General features: G+C 37.2%; 2 protein-coding genes across 4 annotated transcripts in view; one reads left to right on the top strand and one right to left on the bottom strand.

Moving 5' to 3' along the window:
* The window catches only part of LOC133517583 (leucine-rich repeat and calponin homology domain-containing protein), a 72153-nt gene extending 51824 nt beyond the window's left edge, over nt 1-20329 (bottom strand). Inside the window, exon 1 of one of the 3 annotated variants that reach the window (XM_061850910.1) lies at nt 20083-20300. In XM_061850910.1, the coding sequence (XP_061706894.1) occupies nt 20083-20272 (190 nt within the window). In that variant the 5' untranslated portion in view covers nt 20273-20300. Of the gene's footprint in view, nt 1-20082 lie in introns of all 3 variants that reach the window. The other 2 variants (XM_061850909.1, XM_061850908.1) reach the window with 2 other exon arrangements.
* Nucleotides 781-2015, top strand: LOC133517582 (cAMP-dependent protein kinase catalytic subunit beta-like). The gene has a single exon (XM_061850907.1). The coding sequence runs from the start codon at nt 863-865 to the stop codon at nt 1985-1987; it is 1125 nt and encodes a 374-aa protein (XP_061706891.1). The 5' UTR covers nt 781-862; the 3' UTR covers nt 1988-2015.
* Nucleotides 20330-21286: the final 957 nt, after the last annotated feature.

A 21286-nucleotide genomic window follows, 5' to 3' on the forward strand; every position in this document is an offset into this window, starting at 1 on the left:
TGTCATAGACATAGAGGACGAAGTCGTTACGACCGGCTTATGCAAACGAGTCAGCCTAAACCAACACACTTATCGTCGTCAAATGGCGCGGGTCAACCGTTCCGTATCATAACTCAATCGAATTAGGGACGAGTGCGAGCTCATCTTAATTGTTTTCTATTGTTGCTCGTTAATATCTGTCATTCAGTTTTGTTGACTTGAAATATGATAATTGAAGTCCATCAAGACATTCATTATCACACGCTTTTTTAAAACATTAACCCATTTATGTGTTTGGGGTCAGCGCAGCAAGTTCTTTTCTTCCAACATCTCTGTCACCTGTCATCTACAGACTTTCTACCTTTTTTATCATCTCACACCCAGACACTCCACCTTTTCTGATTGGCTTCCTCTTACAGTTTACTCCCATACTTAATGCAATTCAGATTCGAACGGCGCTATTGATTACAAGGGGCAGAAAGTTTCGTGGAACATGAGTTTCACGAGCACTGATCAATATGCCTGTCGGGACGGCCGCTGCCACATGGCGTGTCACCCCAGACACAGCTGATTCCACCCCTGCCCCCTCAGTTCGTTCACCCCTCACCCCTCTCCCCTATGCACCCTCGTACTTTCCATCTCTACAATAAGAGAAATATTTACGTTGGCGTTCCCCTCCGGTACTTGTTTAAGGAAATCTCAATTTTACCTTAATAAACAATTTGTTTCGTATTTATGCTCATACGAAAACGAGATTAGCTTGCCAGTACTGAGGGATTTAAGAGAGATACGAGGTTTAGGTACGATTGGAATCTCGATGGCCAGGAGCCAAATGTCGTAGTATTACGTCAATTGTATCAACGAAAAATAAATATAAATAATCATGTATTCTCGGAAAAGTGCAGCTTCTTCAGTGACATACAAAGCAGTATCCCAGATAACCGGTGGTAGTACATCGGAAGTACAGAGTGGATACACAGAGCAACAGCAGAAACTTTACATGCAATACATGACCCAGTTAAAAGTCGAGTTCGAGGAACGATGGTGCAAAAAACCAATATTCAACATGTGCTTTGAAGACCTAGAACAGATAAGAACGCTGGGCACTGGCGCTTTTGGCAGAGTAGTGTTATTAAAACACTCTAAAAGTTACAGATTTTATGCGATGAAAGTGCTTGACAAGGAGAAGATAGTTAAAATGAAACAAGTGGAACACTCGTTGAACGAAAAACGGATACTGGAGGCCATACGCTTCCCGTTCACTGTATCTATGGAATTTAGCCACAAGGATAACAGTTATATTTATTTCGTTATGCCCTTTGTGCCTGGAGGGGAAATGTTTATGCATCTGAGACAAATGCACAAGTTTGAGGAGCCTTTAGCAAAGTTTTATGCGAGCCAAGTTATCTTGGCACTGGAGTATCTGCACTTCTGCAATCTTATCTACCGCGATTTGAAGCCTGAAAACATATTGATAGACCGGACTGGCTACTTAAAAATAACCGATTTTGGATTCTGCAAACAAGTGCATGGCAGAACGTGGACTCTGTGCGGTACTCCTGAATATTTAGCACCAGAATTGATCTTGAGTAAAGGCTATGGCGCTTCGGTAGACTGGTGGTCTTTCGGTGTTCTGTTATTCGAAATGAATTCAGGATATCCTCCATTTTACGCAAGCGACCCGATGAAGACTTACGAAAAGATTGTCGCCGGAAAATACAGATGTCCATCCAGTTTTAATTCTAGTTTAAGAGATTTGATTCGTAATACGCTGCAGGTTGATATAACCAAAAGATTCGGAATGATGAGAAATGGTGTGCTGGATTTTAAAAATCATCCATGGTTCAAAGGAATAGAGTGGGATTCAATTCTGAATTGTAGAACAGCGCCTCCGTTTATACCTAAGTATAAGACTCCAGGAGATACGAGTAATTTCGACCGCTACGAAGAAGAGCCGATAATTCCAGCTAGGACGTGCCGCTATGAGTCGCAGTTTATTGATTTTTAGTCTAACAATAAATGGATTCACATTGGGATACGTTTATTTGAATCTTGGTAAAAAACGTTACATTCACGATGTTGTCTTGGGCGCCTAGTCGTTTATTTGGACATGATTTGAAATTCTAATGTAGCGCGTGCGTGGGGCTCCCCTCTCAGTGCGCCCGCGCAGGGGGGCCGAAGACAAGGCGAGCGCACGCGACCTAGTCATTTCTTATTTTTAGATTTGATAGAACAATTGCCTCAAAATTACCCATCGAGTATACGTAACAAAATAATACTTTGACTTTCTCAGGAGGCATTGGCCAAACACCGTATGCGATGTGACCCCAATACGTGTTCGCGCTTTGCCAAGATTAGCATGACTAATGAAATATTAGGTCTGCGCATATTTGTTTGGCTCTAGTTATATTCGCGCATTCTTCAACAGATTACGAGTGGGAGTTTACTGGGTGCAAATTAACAACCGTATCTGTGGTAATAAACGTGTACTTGAAATAATAATGTTTGTATAACGAGCGGCTCTTGAGATGTTCGGAAGATTTATTAGTAGAATTCAGTACTATGATCAAAAGGTATAACTTTAGCTTGCTTCACGTTAAAAAGAGATTAAGTTTAATCCCAAACCGTAGTATTTGATGTGATAAAACGACAAGCCTTTACAAATTGAGAACTTTTAACTTAGAGCTGAATGTTGACAGAGAGATTCCAAGTTGCCCTTTCCCTGGCAACTATTGTCGAAAGCAGGTCGTCAATCCGATGATTATAGTTTCAAGATCCGCAGACCACGGTGGATTAGCATACAAAGCTTTCGAGACACCTTTATTGTATGCAGGCACGTTTTATAGCTCTGTGGCGGAGATGAGACGATGGCGGTAGAATATTGATGTTCGGGAAATGATTGTGCGGTACAAAACTTGAAATTGTTTGTTTGAGAATCCGCAACATAATGGAAAAGGATTCTAATGAGTTCAAAGCTGTTTGTTCGTTTCTCTTACTCGGTGAATCGTTCAAACAACTTGCTAGTAATGTTGGTCATTTCATTTATTGCTTAAGGATTCGCCACTTGAATTAGATGCATGTGAACAAGTAACAACGTGAAAGGAATAGATTTTTGACAATGTGAATTAGATTCCGTGTGATCATTATTACTTTTTGATCAAACAACCCAATGGACACGATTGGGTGGTTGGGAGTAACAGTCGAAGCAAATAGTCCAGCGCGAAGTAAGAATATGTATGTATTAACATAAATATGAGTACTTCGAGTCAACGCATCGTACTCGGCTCGGCCGTAGACCTCCCAAAGTACCCAGACAAGCTTACATTAAGTTATCGTAGGACGTGGAGTCAACTGAGTGGAAAGTGAAGGAAGCGCAGTTCCGTTTCACGCACAACAAGGGCACAGGAAATGTCCTTTAGCCTTCGATGCAGCGATTCTAAGGCTTTACATGTTTGACGTCTGACTTTATTTATTGTTCTTACTACTTGGGTGGGATCAGTAAAAACATGGGTACAATAACTTTTATCGACGAAGTCACACTATTGTTTTTTCGACTTAAACGTCTATGGTTCCTATCGAAACTAACATTAAGAGCTCTATATATAATCTGATCTTAGAGCATTTAGACTGGAGACTTCATGTCTGTCATTTTCTCTACAAAACAGGCATGTCAAATGTATGGCTATTTGTAATTAACGTAAAAATAGATATGTCAGATCAGATAAACATCAGTCCATACAAAAGTATGCACAATTGATGAAGGTTTTCGGAAGAGGGGCAAGCCCTTAAAGGCGACTCCTGTCTAAATGCTCTAAGATTCCGAATATTCCGATGTACTCCAATACCCACATTGAGGTTTTTGTTTATATGGCCTCTAATGGTCTTTTGACATAAGACGGACTTTTTGACTCCTTTTGTCAGTGGTTTTTAAGAGGAAAGGGGACGACCGGTTCTCTATATAAAACGATAGAAAGTATGTTATGTATATTTACACATACGCATTTTTGATTATTATAAGAATTAGAAGAGAAAAACAAATTTCATACATATTATTAAATGCTCCTAACTCTTAAAATAATAAAAACATCGAGATTCAAAGTAAGGGGCACAGCTGTGTGATATCATTATTGTGTCAAAATATTTTCAATAATGTTACTACGTTTGTATGAAAAGGCGGTTTCGTGGCGGTCGTCCACTTTCTTCTTAGTTTCAAAAAAAAACTCAAATTATACATTGAATCCAATAAACTGTCTATACCTGCTCAGTTGTCACTTGTCTAACGATAAAAGTGGAAATCCAAGGTGGCGCAGTTCCGTTTCACGAAGACAGGAAGTGGCCTGCCTAGTCGAGAGCCTTCTGCAAAGACCATTTGTTGCCATAATGTGACGTTTAGCGCATTAATGCGGTACTTCTGCGTCAATAAAGGTTACATGCCTTATGATGAGATATATCAACATGGTTTTTGTTTTTTTTTTATACTACGTCGGTGACAAACAAGCTTACGACCCGCCTGATGGTAAGCAGTCTCCGTAGCCTATGTACGCCGGCAACTCCAGAGGAGTTACATGCGCGTTGCCGAACCTAAACTCGTCGTCGTCGTTGTTTTTGTACTTTATATTTGACCTTTGACTTAAGATAAGATGCCATCCCATCTATTCCATTTTTAAATCAATAAGATATTGAAGCGTGGTCCTCTGGCCCCCTTACGGGGCTAAATTGTGATTACCGGATTTATAGGGAAAACTTGTCAAATTCAATAATTAAGTTTCATGAAAACGGGTGAAGTAAATGTGGCCTAGATTTGCAATGCTAACTTGCCAATCAAATGTAGGTGATTCAGTACAATTAATAAAAAGTCAGTCAAAACCTTTACACGAATATTGAGGACAACCAATATATTATCAACAACGATGACATCACAGATATCTTATCAACGAAATGCGTAACCCAAACAATTTAATCGCTAACAAAAGTCTATTAACATCAATAAACAATAATTCCTCAGTTTTCTCACAACACACATCAGTATCCATCGTTCAATGATATTCGGTCCGTAAGTTCAAATGCTCTATTCATCTACAATGGCATATGGCGCAAGAAACTTAGCCAAACTAACTGAAACTTCAACGGCGAAGCTGTAACTTTATTGTGTGATAATAAAAACTTATAGTTTTACATCAGAATAATTTATAAGAGTGTGTGCGAGATGTATTAGAACTTTAGATACTTTAATATGAAGCAATAGCCTGCTTGTCGTATCACGGTATCAAGTATCAACAATATCGCACGCGTGACTCGTAGCAAGTGTTTTAAGTATTTTTTTTCCCCACGGAAATCGTAATTAAGTGTTCCGGGGTTTAGTAGGTAGACAGTGTTATCGACCCTTCATCTCTCGACTCGAATGTTATAATTTGTAAAAAAATATATGAAACTATGGAAGTAACAAGGAAGGAAAAAGTAATAAATATAATATTAATAATAAAGCAATCGATGTAAATCGTAACTTAAATACGCCGGACGGCAGCTAAAATACTGTACCTATTCAATAACGAATATGAAAACTTCAACCAACCACTAAAGAGCCAAGCCTAAAAGAATGTTAACACAATTAACACTGGAGTTCTTGCCCAAGCTATGAACGGGCATAAACACAATTACATAAGAGGCTGAGTAAGGGCTTTGAAAGCCCATGAGGTACATTCAGACTTTAAAAATATGTTACGCGTAGCAATCTAAGAGCGTCTCGCTTTGACGAAAGGATTGATGCAAGTGCATCATATTGAGATTGGTATGATCGTAGTATCATATTTTCAAATTCTGAATATTATACGTGTCCGAGGCTCGTAGCACGCTCGACGAGTTATTGAGCTATTGATAGGTAGGAACGTGTTGGGTTACCAAGCAGGCTGGTGTTAAGTGATTTGTGACTGTCGCAGACACGGCAGACATTGTTTAAGAGTTGAAGATAGAGTTACTGTTAGAATCTGTTTAGATACTTTATTGCAGTCAAGGAAATGTAGAAAGTTACACTGTCTGCTCTGTCTGGTTAACCGGTAAAATACCATTTACAGAATTTTCAATCTTGCATGGGAAACCGAATGAAGTGCTTAAATAAAGCCAAATAACTTTGAACTGTCTGTACTTGTTACCTATTTGCCAAAGCAGCTTTCCAATCGATGTTGATAAAATTAAGGAAGCCTGAAGACACGGCACAAATTGAATTGACACAGAGGGACAGACACGTGTACAGAAACGTGATAAAGATGAAACTTCAGGCGCAACAAGATCCAGCATCTAGTAACTAAAACGCAGGGATCCGGAAAAACACAGACATATTCGAATTTTTAAGGACAACCCCAAAGTCCTCAAGGTAGATTGCAGTTATAACAAAACCATTAAAGATTAAAAAAAAAAACAAATATTTGTGCTTGATAGATCTGGGCGTAAAAGGAAACTATGACTGGTGGAATATGAACATATATTTGAGGATTAAGCACTGATACAATTTAGATCGTTTAGCAGGAAAGAATGTGACGGCATCACGCACGAGAACTATAGCTGTTCATATTATTCAAACATTTAAACTTGTTCCACGCGCGTTTATGTAGTTACCTATAAAACAAGATTCTTTCAGTTTACGAAGACACATTCGAATAGTGCTCAACTCAGTAATGTAATGCCCTAGCCGAGATATCATCCCAGCTTCTTAGGCAGGGACGAATTAGGTTAAAACAGTCAAATGATGCATTATTGTGTTAACGGCACGATATTTGGGTCACCGCATGCAGATGCAGTTCGATGCAGTAAAAGGGCGAGATAAGAGGGTTCCAACTAGGGTAGCGTAAGCGTCGATCGATCTGCGATTGATATGGAAGGGAACCAACTCAAAATGACGAGGCAATATGTATAAGCTTTTAGCTCACGTTCATATATTTACATGCTTGGCCTATGGTTAACACCTTGTACAGTTGCAGTGTTACATTGTATTGTATGGAATAACTTATAATACTGTGTTGAGCACGAATATTTGTTTTTTAATCTGTAATGGTTTTGTTATAATTGCAATATACCTTGAGGACCTTGGGGTTGTCCTTAAAAATTCAAATATGTCTGTGTTTTTCCGGATGCCTGCGTTAGTTTCTAGATGCTGAATCTTGTTGCGCCTGATGTTTCAGCTTAATTACGTTTCTGTACACGTGTCACGTGAAATTTCATTTCGCGTCTGTCCTTCTGTGTAAAAAGACCTACTCATATCAGGCGTTTCTGTAGCTTACAGTGAACCGTAAGCTAGTTCTGACTATTTACAGTGAAGCTGCGTATGGCCTGAAGCATCCTTGCTTCCAAAACCTCACGTAAATGTTAGTGAGCTTAATATCGCGACTTTATTACACCTCAGCAAGTTTTATGACTTATCAGAAGCAGTTCTGTATACGATTCGTTTGCGATTTTGAGAAACAATCGAATTTATCCTCCTGCATGTTAACATTGTTGACGAAGTCATTTTATTAGCCATGCGCATAGCCAGTTTTTGCTGGCTGCTGGTCTGGTTTTTCTGTTTAAAAAATAATTTCTTAATAATATAAGTAACAATTAAAATACATGACTTATTTAGCGTAGCTTCGCAATTCGCGTGTCCTTAATTGATAAGACTAAGAGTTCAAATACGTGTGTATTATAACATGTGTATACATACAACGCGGCCGGTCAACTATACTGTTGTGAATGTGAAAGGGTGTTTAAGAGCAAGTTTGGCCTGGCCAGCCACATAAGAGCTCATAAGAGGAAAAACCCTTGATTGCTGAGGTCGCCGTCATCGAAATCGATGTGGAGGACTATATATATTATAACATAACCAATTACAAGTAGTAAAACACACACGATTGTCATAGTTTCCTGAGCTTTTAATCCTTATCCAGACTCATTGTTCAAAAATGACAATCTAATGTCAGCCTTACTCACATATATGTTATTTTTAAAGTGTATGGTAGTGTTTGTTCACTAAACCAACTCTAAGTAAGGTTTAAAGGATCTCATGGCTATGTGCCTAGTATATTTAAGCAAAGATTTTTTCAAACAGCAGTAAAATATAATATTTGATTTTTACCTCAGTAAGCAGGAACAAAATCGGTATAATATTCTATCTCTCATTTTCTTTCTTTCAAAAACCTAGACTATACCTAGAGCTACAGTTTTAAATAATGCCAGACTAATTTAATCAGGCAGGGGAGTACTAAACTTTAAAACAAAGTTAGGGTGTGAAACAGTAGACTATTATTTTTCCCTCCGTTCCGTTCCTTTTAAACTCACTGAATGCGTCTGGCTTCTCTAACTTGTCCTTTCCGAATTGGATCCTCATTTAATTGCCCCCACGTCGACAAGTTCATTATCGGAGCATTAAACAAGACAAAAATAACATTTAACAATGTATTTAATGGATTATTAACCAAGGGCATTTAAAGCAGCTTAAGCCTAAGGATTTGCGGAATAAAAGTTATAAGAAGATCTGTAACTTTATCTTAATGGCGGCCACTGCAATGCATTGCTGATAACACTCCCTCATCAAGTGCCGCTAATAGGTTTATTTCTCGGCGGATTATCAAACATGGAGAACAAGATCCCCTTATACTCGCGAATCGAACGTTAAACTCTTGCGCATCTGTTTATCTGGACATCGGGAGTGTTGTTCTGATCATGATCGGGATTCGGGATGATCGCTCGAAGGTACCAGCATAAGAGCACTCGTCAATTACTTATTATTATTACGGAACTCGAGGTCTTAGTACTCTAGTTTTCTCAAGTACTCCCCATGCCAGTACACGCATAGGCAATGAAAATATACGCAAGCCTGCGCCGGCGCAACCGTCTGAAGGAATTAATTGAATATTCTTAATCAAACGGATTTCTCACGATCAAAGATCGTTACTATAACTAGTTTAGAAATTTCCACCTGAACAGCGCATTGACGTTTTTGCGTATAATTTCACATTAGCGCATAATACAGCAATATATTTAACAAAATGAGAACAATGGATTCTCCATAACTTTTTGTTTCATTTTAAAGAGAACTTGTCAGCTGAAGTAGACGTCTAATGAGAACTATTATGCAAAAGGCGTATAATTAAACTGATGCAAAATAGTATTATGATAATTCTGGAACACGACCAGACGCTGCAGTGGAAGCAACAAGCCACCACTTGCATTCTGATTTATTACACCACTGCTATCCGGCCGTACAAAATACGCGTAAAAATGCTTCGACAGTCTCATTGTTGAGTATGTATGTGATGTGGCTGGTTATTCAATCAGTATTCAAAGCAGAAACAGCGCCTATCAAGTACGAATAAGGATGACGTATTGTTAAACAGCCGTGCCAAAAGAATCATGCGCCGAATTTGCATGTCGTTTGCTATTCCTCCATGAATATGCAAAGGTTGGTCAGTTTGATAAAATTGCACCCTTTCGCCTGCGTTAATTGACCGATACTGTATAAAGCAATGAGGCGATCAATTGGAAAATCAGAAGGGTTGGCCAGGTGTCGCATCCCTTTATAGCAACTTCGAGGTCGTGTACTTTCATGCCCATTAGATATCTATTATGATACATCTTTTTTAGATTCTTTTATGGATTAATCAACCAAACAGTTTATTTCAAGTCCTGAGAAATGGGTATATCAGTGTTTATTTTATCCCGACACGGAGGGAAAAAAGTTGTTTACCTTTTTTTAACTCCCACTCGAAACAGGCTCTACGTTATCTTTACTATGTCTGTCATCCTTTCCATAAGTTCCATCTCTTTCTGTTTCTTTATTTACGCCACTAGTCTAACTTGTTCCGTTTTGAATATATGGTCGTGTATTCCAAACATTCTTATTGCATACAAGTATTCGATCGATCCAAAGTAACCTGAAACCCGAATTAAAAGCAACTGATTTTTATCAAAGAGCATTTATTCTGGTTTGCGTATGCTATAGTCTCGCTAGTGATGACATTTGCACCCCTGATCTGTGGAAGTCAATATTTTATTACTAAAGCGTTAAGGTTATAGAAGTATTGGTTACATAGGTAAAGTGAGTGAGTGAGTGAGTTGGAATTACGTTGGTGTTATCGTCCCCTGTATCCGGAGTGACGCTCGGCCGAGCATGCACCTGTCGCCATTATAGTAGCAAAGTTGTATTGTGTTGTATCTTTACCATGCGGAAAAGTTAACTTTGCCTATAGCGGCTTTAGGTTGACAGTTGTGTTGATCTGCGAACTTTCATGCCCTAAAACAAAGCGTGCAAACTTTTATTACATTGCAAAGTATTGAGGACGATGGATGGTACAATGCAATGGAAACCACGCTTCCTTATGAAAGTTTGACGACTAATATCGATAAGAATAATCTATAAATCAATGTTATCAATAGCGCGTGACAAGTAGACAATATAATTTTGTGATTAGGTATCTATAAGAAAGTACCACTTACTTACACGAGAAAAAAAAACGGTAGACAATATTGGATCGTTTCAAGACTTTTATTTTTATAATGATTCCAGTCAGGCAACATAATTATAATCGCATAAAAGAAACAAACCCGGTGCCAGACTGAGTCAAGTCAAGCAATCTCTAATCTAGATCTAGCGATAAGTCAAGTAATCGCCACTTTCCAAGTTTCCATATAACGCTGGAGAACTAAGCGATTTAAAATGACAGGTGGTTTGTTAAAGTAGTTTCACTGTTAATTTACGCTATTAAGTTTAGTGATGTGCTATCCCGGGAATATTTCCGACTCGAAAAAAATAAACATTTTTATTCGTTGACACAAACGAAACAAAACACATGTAAGAAAAAGGTACAAAGAAGAAAATGACACGAAATAGATCTTTGTAAATAAAATAATTCAACAAGGAATATTCCAATCTTACATTCGTATTTTAATGTTTCTTGCTTGGAGCCTATGAAGAAAGTTCCCGGGGATTAGTAGTCATGCGGATACATCACTAATTAAGTGTGAGCTAACCGCGCAAGCTGTGGATAATGTGATGGAACAATGTAATTTAATCAAAGTGAGTAATAAGGAAGTCATCCCTGAGTCATTGACGCTTGAAACATCGGAATGTGTGTAAATATAACACAATTACCATAAAACGTCGGGAACCTGCTGAATATTTGTTTACAAACATCGTAAATCATTCAAAATTCGAATGAACGAACTTTTAATATCAGACTCAAAGAAAGGAAAATTAAATGTGGTCCCTTCAACCGTATACGCATTCATTTAACGGGATTCAATACAAATGGACTTCAAGGCGGATCGAATTAGGCCATCAGCACACGGAGCGTAAGCGTAAGCGTCACGTAAGCGTCGCGTAAGCTTTATCGTTTTAATTAGTAAAATACTGAAATCTCGTTAGTTGAAATGATGGCGTCACTGGCGTCAGATGTCTTCGGCGGATGTATCGACGATGTATTTTATTGTTTGATTATGTCTGAAGTTTTATTTTTTAGGCCTGTATCACTTACGTCTGTCGTAATAACGACAGAAATCACATACGCTATGCTACGACGACGCTTCGTGTGCGGAGTTGTTTGAAATTGTTCGTGCTCGTAGCGCTCTCGTTCTACGCGCGTATTACGATACGCTTACGCGTCTCTTACGCTTACGCTGTGTGTGCCGAGGGCCTTACTGTGTGTATAGTACGTTAAGCTCGTAGTTTGATAACATCGAGACCTTGGTAATGACATCATCGGGTGAACTGTTTAAGAACGTTTAATTAACTTAGCAAAGCGTCTATGGCAATTATACCATGGAGCCGCATTACACGATCCATTGTTTTCTGTCCCACACTCTTGGACTTGGTCATGGTTCAATAATAAAAGTCTATTGTTGTTGTAACGTAAATGTTTAAAACTTTGCTTTTGTTTCTGAAGTTATCATATATCATGGTCCCTAAGCGTTGTATCAACATGAAGTTATAGGATGCGGTAATTTGATTAGAGTCGATTTCTTTCTCGCGTGTAGAGAATTTCACGTTTTTCTATCATTAGAGAAAGCTTTTCGTATACATACATCATAAATGAATCGACATGGAGTACTAAATGCTTTCACTAGTAGCGACCTACCGACATGGTGATATTTTTGGCGACATCATTACTTTTCACACCTGACCTGAGTTATAAGGATTTTAAAATAAATAACAAATTGAAAATTAAATTAATTAAACCCTTTCAAAGTAAAATTCCAAGTGCCAGCTGCAGAGATCAGTATTAAGATCATAAGATGTTATCAGTTAGCCCCTTTTCTACAACTCAAAACTCAAGCCAATTTGTTGGTTATTCCAGAGATGTTAAAAATAAAAGAGTAAACTTTTTCTATTCATTTTATGCCTTTTTAACGAGTGTGTTTTTTACTGTACTTGTTTAAACTAAGGAGACGAAATGTCTTATCAAAAATCTTAATTAAACGGACTCTCTCCTTTCTTTCATGATGTTTTATGGTCATTAACTAGTTGGCTGAACGTGTGGCAACCGCTAAGTGTGTCAGTGAATTTGGTGTGTAAGCTTTGTAATGATTACAGAGTGCAGCGAGGTATTTTTGTAAAATGCTTACGTGTAGGTAAAATAAAATTTACTTTAAAGTTGATAGATAGATTGAAAAAAGGTTTTTACCCAAACACGAAGAGAAATCGATAGGAAAGACAGTAAAATGAATAGTCTACACTATCTATCTTGTAATTCCAAAGATCAGTACCCCTAGTGTAAATATTTTCGACAGCGAAACGTCACGTACGCGTTTGCGTTAAGTGTCATTTTGTATGAGATTTTTGACTTTCCAAAACGTCCCGCTTGGCGCGCTGTTCAAAAACCCATACAAAATGAGACTTAACGCAAACGCGTACGTCACGTTTCGCTATCGACTAAATTTACACTAGGGGTACCGAACGCGAACCACTCCGTTCGTTTGTCTATTTGTCTCTCAATCGTTCAAATTGCGGTATACGCGGTAGGCCCCCAGATTCTATGTAAGATTATGGTGTATGTTGTAAACAGGTAGTAGACCTGATGGGACTGAATGAAAGATACTTGCCCTATTTTACTTTACCTAATGTCCAGCAAGAGTGAATGAACCTTTGTCACTTCGGCGAGAGATGCTTTGTGGCCAGAGTAATGTGAAGGCGGCACCTAGTTCACACTTCGGTGTTCGCAGTAGGTACCTATCTCTTATTCAAATATTTTACAACCCAACAGGTTGGTTGTTATAATCCATGTCTGAATGTCCATGTGTTGTTCAAACGGTAAAATATACGCACGTCATTCGGAAGATGACAGCTGTCGTTTCGCTATTTCGAAAAGCCTTTTTAGATCGTAAGCCAAACCACAACATGACACTGACAAAATGACCGGAAGTTTTGATCAAACAGACTGATTTTTAGCTAACAAAGTATTTATTTGTTGAACCGAAATAGTGTTAATTAGATGCGAAAATTAATGAGTTTTTAAGTCAATACATGCATTAGGCATTAGGTAATTGAAAAATAAGTGTTAGGTGTTAGGCAAATAAGATGCGTAGCAATTAGTGATAAATGGGAATAACAATTACCCGGCTACTAGAAACAAGGCAACACCCACGCGACCTGAATAGCTGCCCACATTGGAAATTAGAATGCGAAAATTAGGTCTGATACTAGTAAATATTATGTTTGGATATGATTAACTACATTCCTGTTGAAATTATCGTGCTTTATACATTGCATATGATGAAAGAAATAACGAATGGATTTTGCCAAAGCGTCTCAGGAGAATCCACTCATTCATGGCGGTTCTCGTCAGAAACTGACTTCATGGTTGTTCCGTGGCTGCGTCACTTTCGCTTGCAATATTTAAAAAAAGTGTAATACTTACAAATATTTAGCTAATAAGGCCATATACGGTCACATAACGATGTTGACAGTAGACTTGCTAAACTTAAATGGCAGTGGGCGTAGTGAAGTTTTGTAGTAATGATAACCGGACCGATATGACCGAAGAATTATTACCACGTATCGGAAGTCGCAGCGTGGGATAATCCCAAATAACTCAGGCATGAAGACGGCAGTTTTAATGTTGGCAGAGATAGGCAACCCGGTTCAATTAGTGTCAGAACATCTAAGCAAAAAAACTAAATCTCAACAAGAATGTTACAGAAACATCTTTATTACCCACAATATTCAAACTTACCTAACCAGTTTGGTTCTTTAAAAGGAGGACAAAGCGTGTTTCACACGTCCTAAATTACTTACAGGACAAGAATCCAACAAGACTCCTTTCACACATCGCCTACGCACGCGGGGAAGCCGAAATAAAAGCTAAAACAGTTTTAGGGCCAGGGGCCATTCTCGTCGCCACCCAACCAACTAATCTAAGATTGACATTTGATTACGTACTGTTGCTACTGGTTTCGAGGTCACACTTGTTTTGGTTAAATGATATAACAGATTGCTACGATCCATTCAACCAGTCTCAGACTGATCTCCGGTTACGTATTGTTGCTACTGATTTCGAGCTCACACTTGTGTTGGTTATATGATAACAAATTGTTACGATGGGAGTTATAGTTCGGTTATGGCCGGCGCCATGGCAGTAAAATATTCCACTTATGGCATTCATAATGGAATTAGTTTGTGAAAATACACCAAAAGCGTAGATTTTCTCTTGTTACGAAATGTTGTAGGCGGTGGTGAACTGCAGATTAATTCTGTACATATTTGATAATATTTATGATGTTTTAATGGATGTTTTAGCAATATATATCACACGTATAAAGTCACGCATACACTAGAACACAAACACGTGCAATTTCTTAGTTTGGCATCAAAATGCCGCGCATCATGAAGTACTGTAGAACAACGTGAGCGTCGGTCAGGGTCTCCGTCTCCGTTCGATCGGAGTGGACCCCAAGGGAACCTGCAGGCAGCTTTGGCTTGCCTTCATTGGCCGGCCGTCCAGAGAGCAGCCGCTATAATGCTCCAGGGGTAGAAGTGAAAGATTCTGTATGCCATACGATTAAATAAAAGTAAGCCACGTAAGTAAGTAAGCCACGAAATTTCATATATGATACCTATCGGATTGGTCAAACAATCTACACACCTGTATCTCTATATTACACCTGTTTCACCTTTTTGTTGGTAGGATCACAACGTGTGGTCTTGTTGTTATTGTAATAATGACAATATTATGTTTCATATATTGTTTAGCTGGATCTATCAGCGGCTACTGAGGTGGGAAGACATTGTTTACAATGCATAAATGGAACTAAACTTCCTGTTAAAAGAGGCCATGGAAATAATGAAGATTGCTAGAGAATAGTCAGTAGTAGTAGGTATGAATACATTGTCTCAAGGAAAATTTATGAAACCAGCAACCCGCCCGGCTTCGCACGAAAATGTGCCACAGTAAGCTCAATAAGACTCAAACATAAATATCATGTTTCGGCCAAAGTGTCGGCTTCGGCCCAAACTAGAGCAAAAATCGTGTTTCGGCCGGACAGTAATAAAACTAATAAATATTTAATCCGTTTCATAATGTGTTATTTTTGAAACGGAGTTAATATTTATTAATTTTTACCACAGTTTTTTATTGGATATTTTGATAAGGCTCCTTAATACTCGTATGGTACAAGAGTTTCCTGGTAAACAGCTTACTGTACAGTCAAGTGCAAAAATATGTATCAAAAGAATCGTCTCATAAATATGGTCCTACGCTCTTATTACACTGAAATAAAATGCTATGGGACATATTTTTGAGTAAGATGTGTACTCCCATATTTTTAAACTTGACTGTACTCCACTATTCTTATTAGTACCTAACTTATTTTGACACTGATTAAACTGTGATGATTTGTGACCACGGCCGCCAAACCGTCCCACTTTGTCGCTTGCTATAAGGACATCTTGACAGGTACAAGCAATTCTCGTCCTTGTGGCAAGCGACAAAGTGGGACGTTTTATCGGCCACGGTCACATTTGTATCGATTTTATTGATTAAAGTATAGTAAAAATATGTTTTGGCCGGGGAATTATTCCAAGTAACTATAGGAAAATTCCCAGTAAGAATGGGAAATTTCCCGGGTGTATAGGGAATTTACTTTGGCGCATGAAATACTGTTTTTAAAGTTTTAAAATAAAGTTTAAGATGCCAAGTGTTGAATGAATTTCTGGTAATAAAATAATATATCTATGCACAATTTCAAATTTCCCCTATTTTCCCTTCATAGGGATTTTTTCCCGGGAACGGCACATCACTACTTACATGAATTATACATGGATAAATTTATTATTCATCATGCAACAAAAATTATGAGTTACGACCTTAGCTTTAAGTAAGGCATCACTGGAAGCATTCAAAGAGAAAAAAGACTTTTTTAAACATTCCATTCAGGTTCTTTTTTTTTAAATACTTCAATAATTTATTTCTATCTGGTAGGTACCTAAAAGAACTAACAATTAGTAGTACTAATAATTAAGTAATTTGCAGCAACAAATCTGTTTGCCTTGCCAATTAGCAAGAGCAGCTGCTAATTTAATTACGCTATGTTAACAGACATCAAATGAACTTTGTTACAGACTCACCCCTACTCCCACACCCTTAGTGTTATAGTTATAGCTGTGTGTATACAGTGTTGAAGTGAAGCCCACAAAATCTCCGTCTAGTTTTAGAGAAAATTTTAGTTATGGTGTGAGTTTTAATACTAGAATCATCAGAATATAACACCCATTTTTAACGTGTATCTGTCTAAGGCATCATTGTTAGGGAATGCAATCTCGCACTAATATTGGCGATTCGAGATCTTGCATGAAAAATCTGAATCGAGATAGAGTGTTTTGAGATCTCGACTGTCAGACTTTAAATAAATAAATAAGACATTTATTTCAGATAGAGCTCAAACCATTTTATTAGATAATCTTAAAAACCAATTATAAATTGATATACTTATTTAGAGATTGAGATTTGACAAAGTAATTTAAAATGTGACCGAGTCAGAAATCTCTAAGAATTCCATATAAGAAAATAAAAACAACAAATTAAATCAACATGCATGCAAATTAGAGCAATATAAAAAATATTATATTGTCTAATTTGCATGCATGTATGTAAGAAAGAGTGGTATTGATATTTTTTTATTATAATTGTGGTGGCCGAGTGGATATGACGTCCGACTTTCAATCCGGAGGTCGTGGGTTCAAATCCTGGCTCGTACCAATGAGTTTTTCGGAACTTATGTACGAAATATCATTTGATATTTACCACTAGCTTTTCGGTGAAGGAAAACATCGTGAGGAAACCTGCATGCATCTGCGAAGAAATTCAAAGGTGTATGTGAAGTCCCCAATCCGCATTGGGCTAGCGTGGGGACTATAGCCCGAGCCCTCTCGCGCATGAGAGGAGGCCTGTGCCCAGCAGTGGGACGTATATAGGCTGAATTATTATTATAATTGTAAGCAGAGGCACTAACATGCTCAGTAGATATTAAAAATGTAGGGTAAGGAACCCAAAATCATATTAATAATTGTGGGGAGGCTAAATTCTCCAAAGTCTTCCGCACAGAGCGCGCCACAGTGGTTTTACCGTCACACACTATTGTGAACAACATCGCTGCCTGAACAACATGAATTTAACGTCAAAAAGATTACTCAAAACAAAATTCACACGGATCAATCTCGTTCGAGATCTCGACAATATTAATCGAGATCTAGTTCGAGATTTCCTTCGAGAAATCGTGCGAGGTCTCGAAATTGCATTTCGTAATCAATCATAGTCCCAATTATGAATCAAATTGAGTTTCCTTCGGATTTTTTTATCAAGTGTTGTCTTAATTAGGTTTCCACTCTAGATTTAAGTTGGTAGGGGTATTTTAGCTAGTTACCTGTTTTAAGTCGTCAACTTACTGTACTAGCACCTAAATAGTAAATATTATTCTATACTTATCCATAAGTAGTAAAAACACACGTCTGGTAACTTAGTATGATGATAAGTTGTACAAGCTGCTGTCATCATCATTGTTATAATAACAAGAGTGTGAGATACTTTATAAATACTCGCTTTGATAAGCTGAAAGTTTATCAGGGCTCAAATAAAATAACTAAACCTCCCATTGGGCAGTTCCCGAAACCAATTTAACAACTTAAATGATCACTAATGATTTCCTATTCTTACTATTTCGTCAGGTGACAAGCAATAGTGAATTACCATGACTAGTTCATAGCCACAATGAACCATATTAATACTGAAATAAGGTTGATTCTTGTTTAATTATTTTTCAGTCGTTAGTGAGTTTTGCTTGTCACCTGACGATTTATTGAACATATGTGTTTACGCCTTAGTTTTTTTTATGTCAGGATAATAACAGTAGAACGATTTGGTACATGGCGGGAAGAAGTTGATAACTCGAGATATAAAACTGAAGAAATTTGGACTTAAAATAGAATTACATAAGGTTCCAATTTTTTTTTTATCTCACAAGTTATGTTACATAGAATTATATTTTAAAACTCTTCATAATCTCACTGTTGAGCTTAATGACCTGAGAGCCCTTCCTACATAACTGGACATTCTGAGATCAAATTCCAGTTGATTGTATGTTTATTGTTTATCACAAATTTCTGTTCCTGAAATATATAGATATTTTGTACATGTACCCAAGTAATTAGATGTACAAAAATATGATGTAGTTTAACTTTCTGGATGTATCTCGAGACATGCCCAAGACACTGCCCAGAGGGGTAGAACAATTTATTCTAGAAACGAAAACAAGCCCTCATATTGAAGCAGATGCAAGTAGCAGTAGCATGAGTGATGTGAAATATAATGTAATCAAACCATTGTTACAAAACATAATATTTATAGAACATGTGCTTATAATATTATACAATAATTATATAGACTTCAGCACAGAATGCGAAACCTTTCAAGGAGTCAGACTTGAGTTATTTGGCTACTGAATTACACCTAAATGTGGTAAACATTCCTACAACAAACCTTAATATCATAGTCATCAGTAAGAGTTCAATGTTTAAGCTTACAACTGAAATAAGAAGAGTAATAGGTGCTAATTACCAAGTTTCCTAATAGGAGAATCAGTATATTTACTGAATTTATAAGTCTTAAGTAGAAGTGCAGGTACAGTTCACTGCAGAGATAGTTGAACACCCCTTTATATACCCCCACCCCCTTGCAAACAAAGTAAGGGGGGTCAAATAACTATGCAGCTAACTCTACAATACAATTATTGTATCCACAGAACTTTCAAATGAACAGTACCTGACTGACTGCTAACCCAGAACAGATAATTAACAAGAATTATGAAGAAATCAACATACAAGCTTAACATAGACAGAATGTGGTTAAAAACAATAATAATGACCGTTACGATTTTAGGTGCCGTGTATACGTTGATTCAGATATCTATAGGTTTTCTTAGTGCTATATTTTTAAACTGAAAATCTACCCTCAGAAAAGTGTATTTAAACATCAGATTATCTTTCGAAAAAAGCTGGCCCAATCAAACACTAGAAACATCGAGGGTAAATAACCGGGTGGAAAACATATAACAGGAAAATGTAATAGGTAAGTATAATAAATAAAACATCGTCGGCTTTACCAGCTTTTATGAGAAGTTCAGGCATTTTATAACGACATAAGTTAAGACATAATAATCTACAGCAATTTAACGTAAGTATCACACGGACGCAAAGGCACGGCTGACCGCTTTTGATAAAAAAAAAACTTGCCGACGGGAGAAAGATATCGCGACACCAATAAGATTTTTTACTTTGCACATACCTGGTAAAAAGTTACCACACACAATAGATCGTTATCTACAAGATAGCAGGTAATGCATCAGGAAACCATGTTTCTATTTAGGTGTTTATTATGATTCGTAGAAAGCATACCGTTATCGTGGTCGCTATCGAAGCCGATCGATTCACCGAAACGCACCGAGTGCCGGTATCCACAAACAAACAAAAATAAGATAATCACGCACATGAACATCACAACACGAAACTCATGACATAAACTACACGAGAAATAAAATAATAAACCAAAATACCACACAAATGCTACAAGATTATTTATAAATACTACTTACCAGCAACAACTGTATCACTCAAATCAAACTTCACTGGTTTCGGAAATTCTCTCAGCTTACGTCCACTAAGTTTTAATTCGCCACTTAAATATGCATCCTCAAGAATTCGCTCTAATGATTTTGTTAACTGACTATGAATATTACTTTGACCGTTCATATTTACATTCACACAAGGCCCTAACACGGCCATATTCTTTCGAACTAAAATCAAACTGACTTAGTTCGGATATATTGTCTATGACATTGGCGCAGTAGTACCAACATAATAAACTGTTGCTGGCTTCATTCGAACTGTTATTATAAAGTCACCTCTACACAGGGTACCGCACGTTAGTCATTTATTTATTTATTCTAACGCTTATAATTATATTATAACCAAAATTAAAATTAATCAGAAATGACTTGCGGCCTACAATTACTGAATCCAGATTAAACAATCTTAGCATTTTTTAAATAAAATATATCTAATATATAAATTTTATAGCTCAACACAAAATATAAATTTCAATGACGTGTTAATGTGGAATTTTAATATCTTAGTAAATTTATTTATTATAAACTTTATACATCATTGAGTAACAATGAAATAACGAAAAAAGAAATGTTTTATCATAAATTACTTGTATGTCTTTCACGGGACAATGTTGACCCGGACTTTTGGAAGGTATGCGCAGAGAGAGCCTAAGCCAAGACGTAGGTGCCCTTTTGACACTTATGAAATGTTAGGGTTACACCGAGTGGATGTTGTCCTTGCCCGTGTCATAAAACGCACTCAGAGGCAAAAAACAAAATTATTTGTAATACAAATAAATATAATCATAGTTGATTTGTTCTTTTACGGTAGATATTCGGTATTTGGCCGAATAATGGGCAACATTCGGCCGAATACCGAATATTCAGCAAAGTGGCTGACTACGCCGAATTCTGAATAGTTGCCGAATATTCGCGGCGTCTCTATTAAATATAGTTTTATTAATAAAAATTTTAAGTTGGTAATTATATTTATTATTTAAGGCTACTTTGTTTTTATTTATTTTCTAAATATCATATGTTCAATAAAAGGAGTTTCTAAATGTCTTTTTAAGTGTATACCTATTTCTTCCAGAAAAATAATTTCTTAATCTATTAGCCTGAGAAAATAATGTTAATTATGTGAATATGTGGGCCTTAGGTATTGCTTTTGCTGATGAATGGCCAAAGAAGA

This window comes from Cydia pomonella, chromosome 5 (genome assembly GCF_033807575.1).
Source record: "Cydia pomonella isolate Wapato2018A chromosome 5, ilCydPomo1, whole genome shotgun sequence".
Classification (NCBI taxonomy): domain Eukaryota; kingdom Metazoa; phylum Arthropoda; class Insecta; order Lepidoptera; family Tortricidae; genus Cydia; species Cydia pomonella.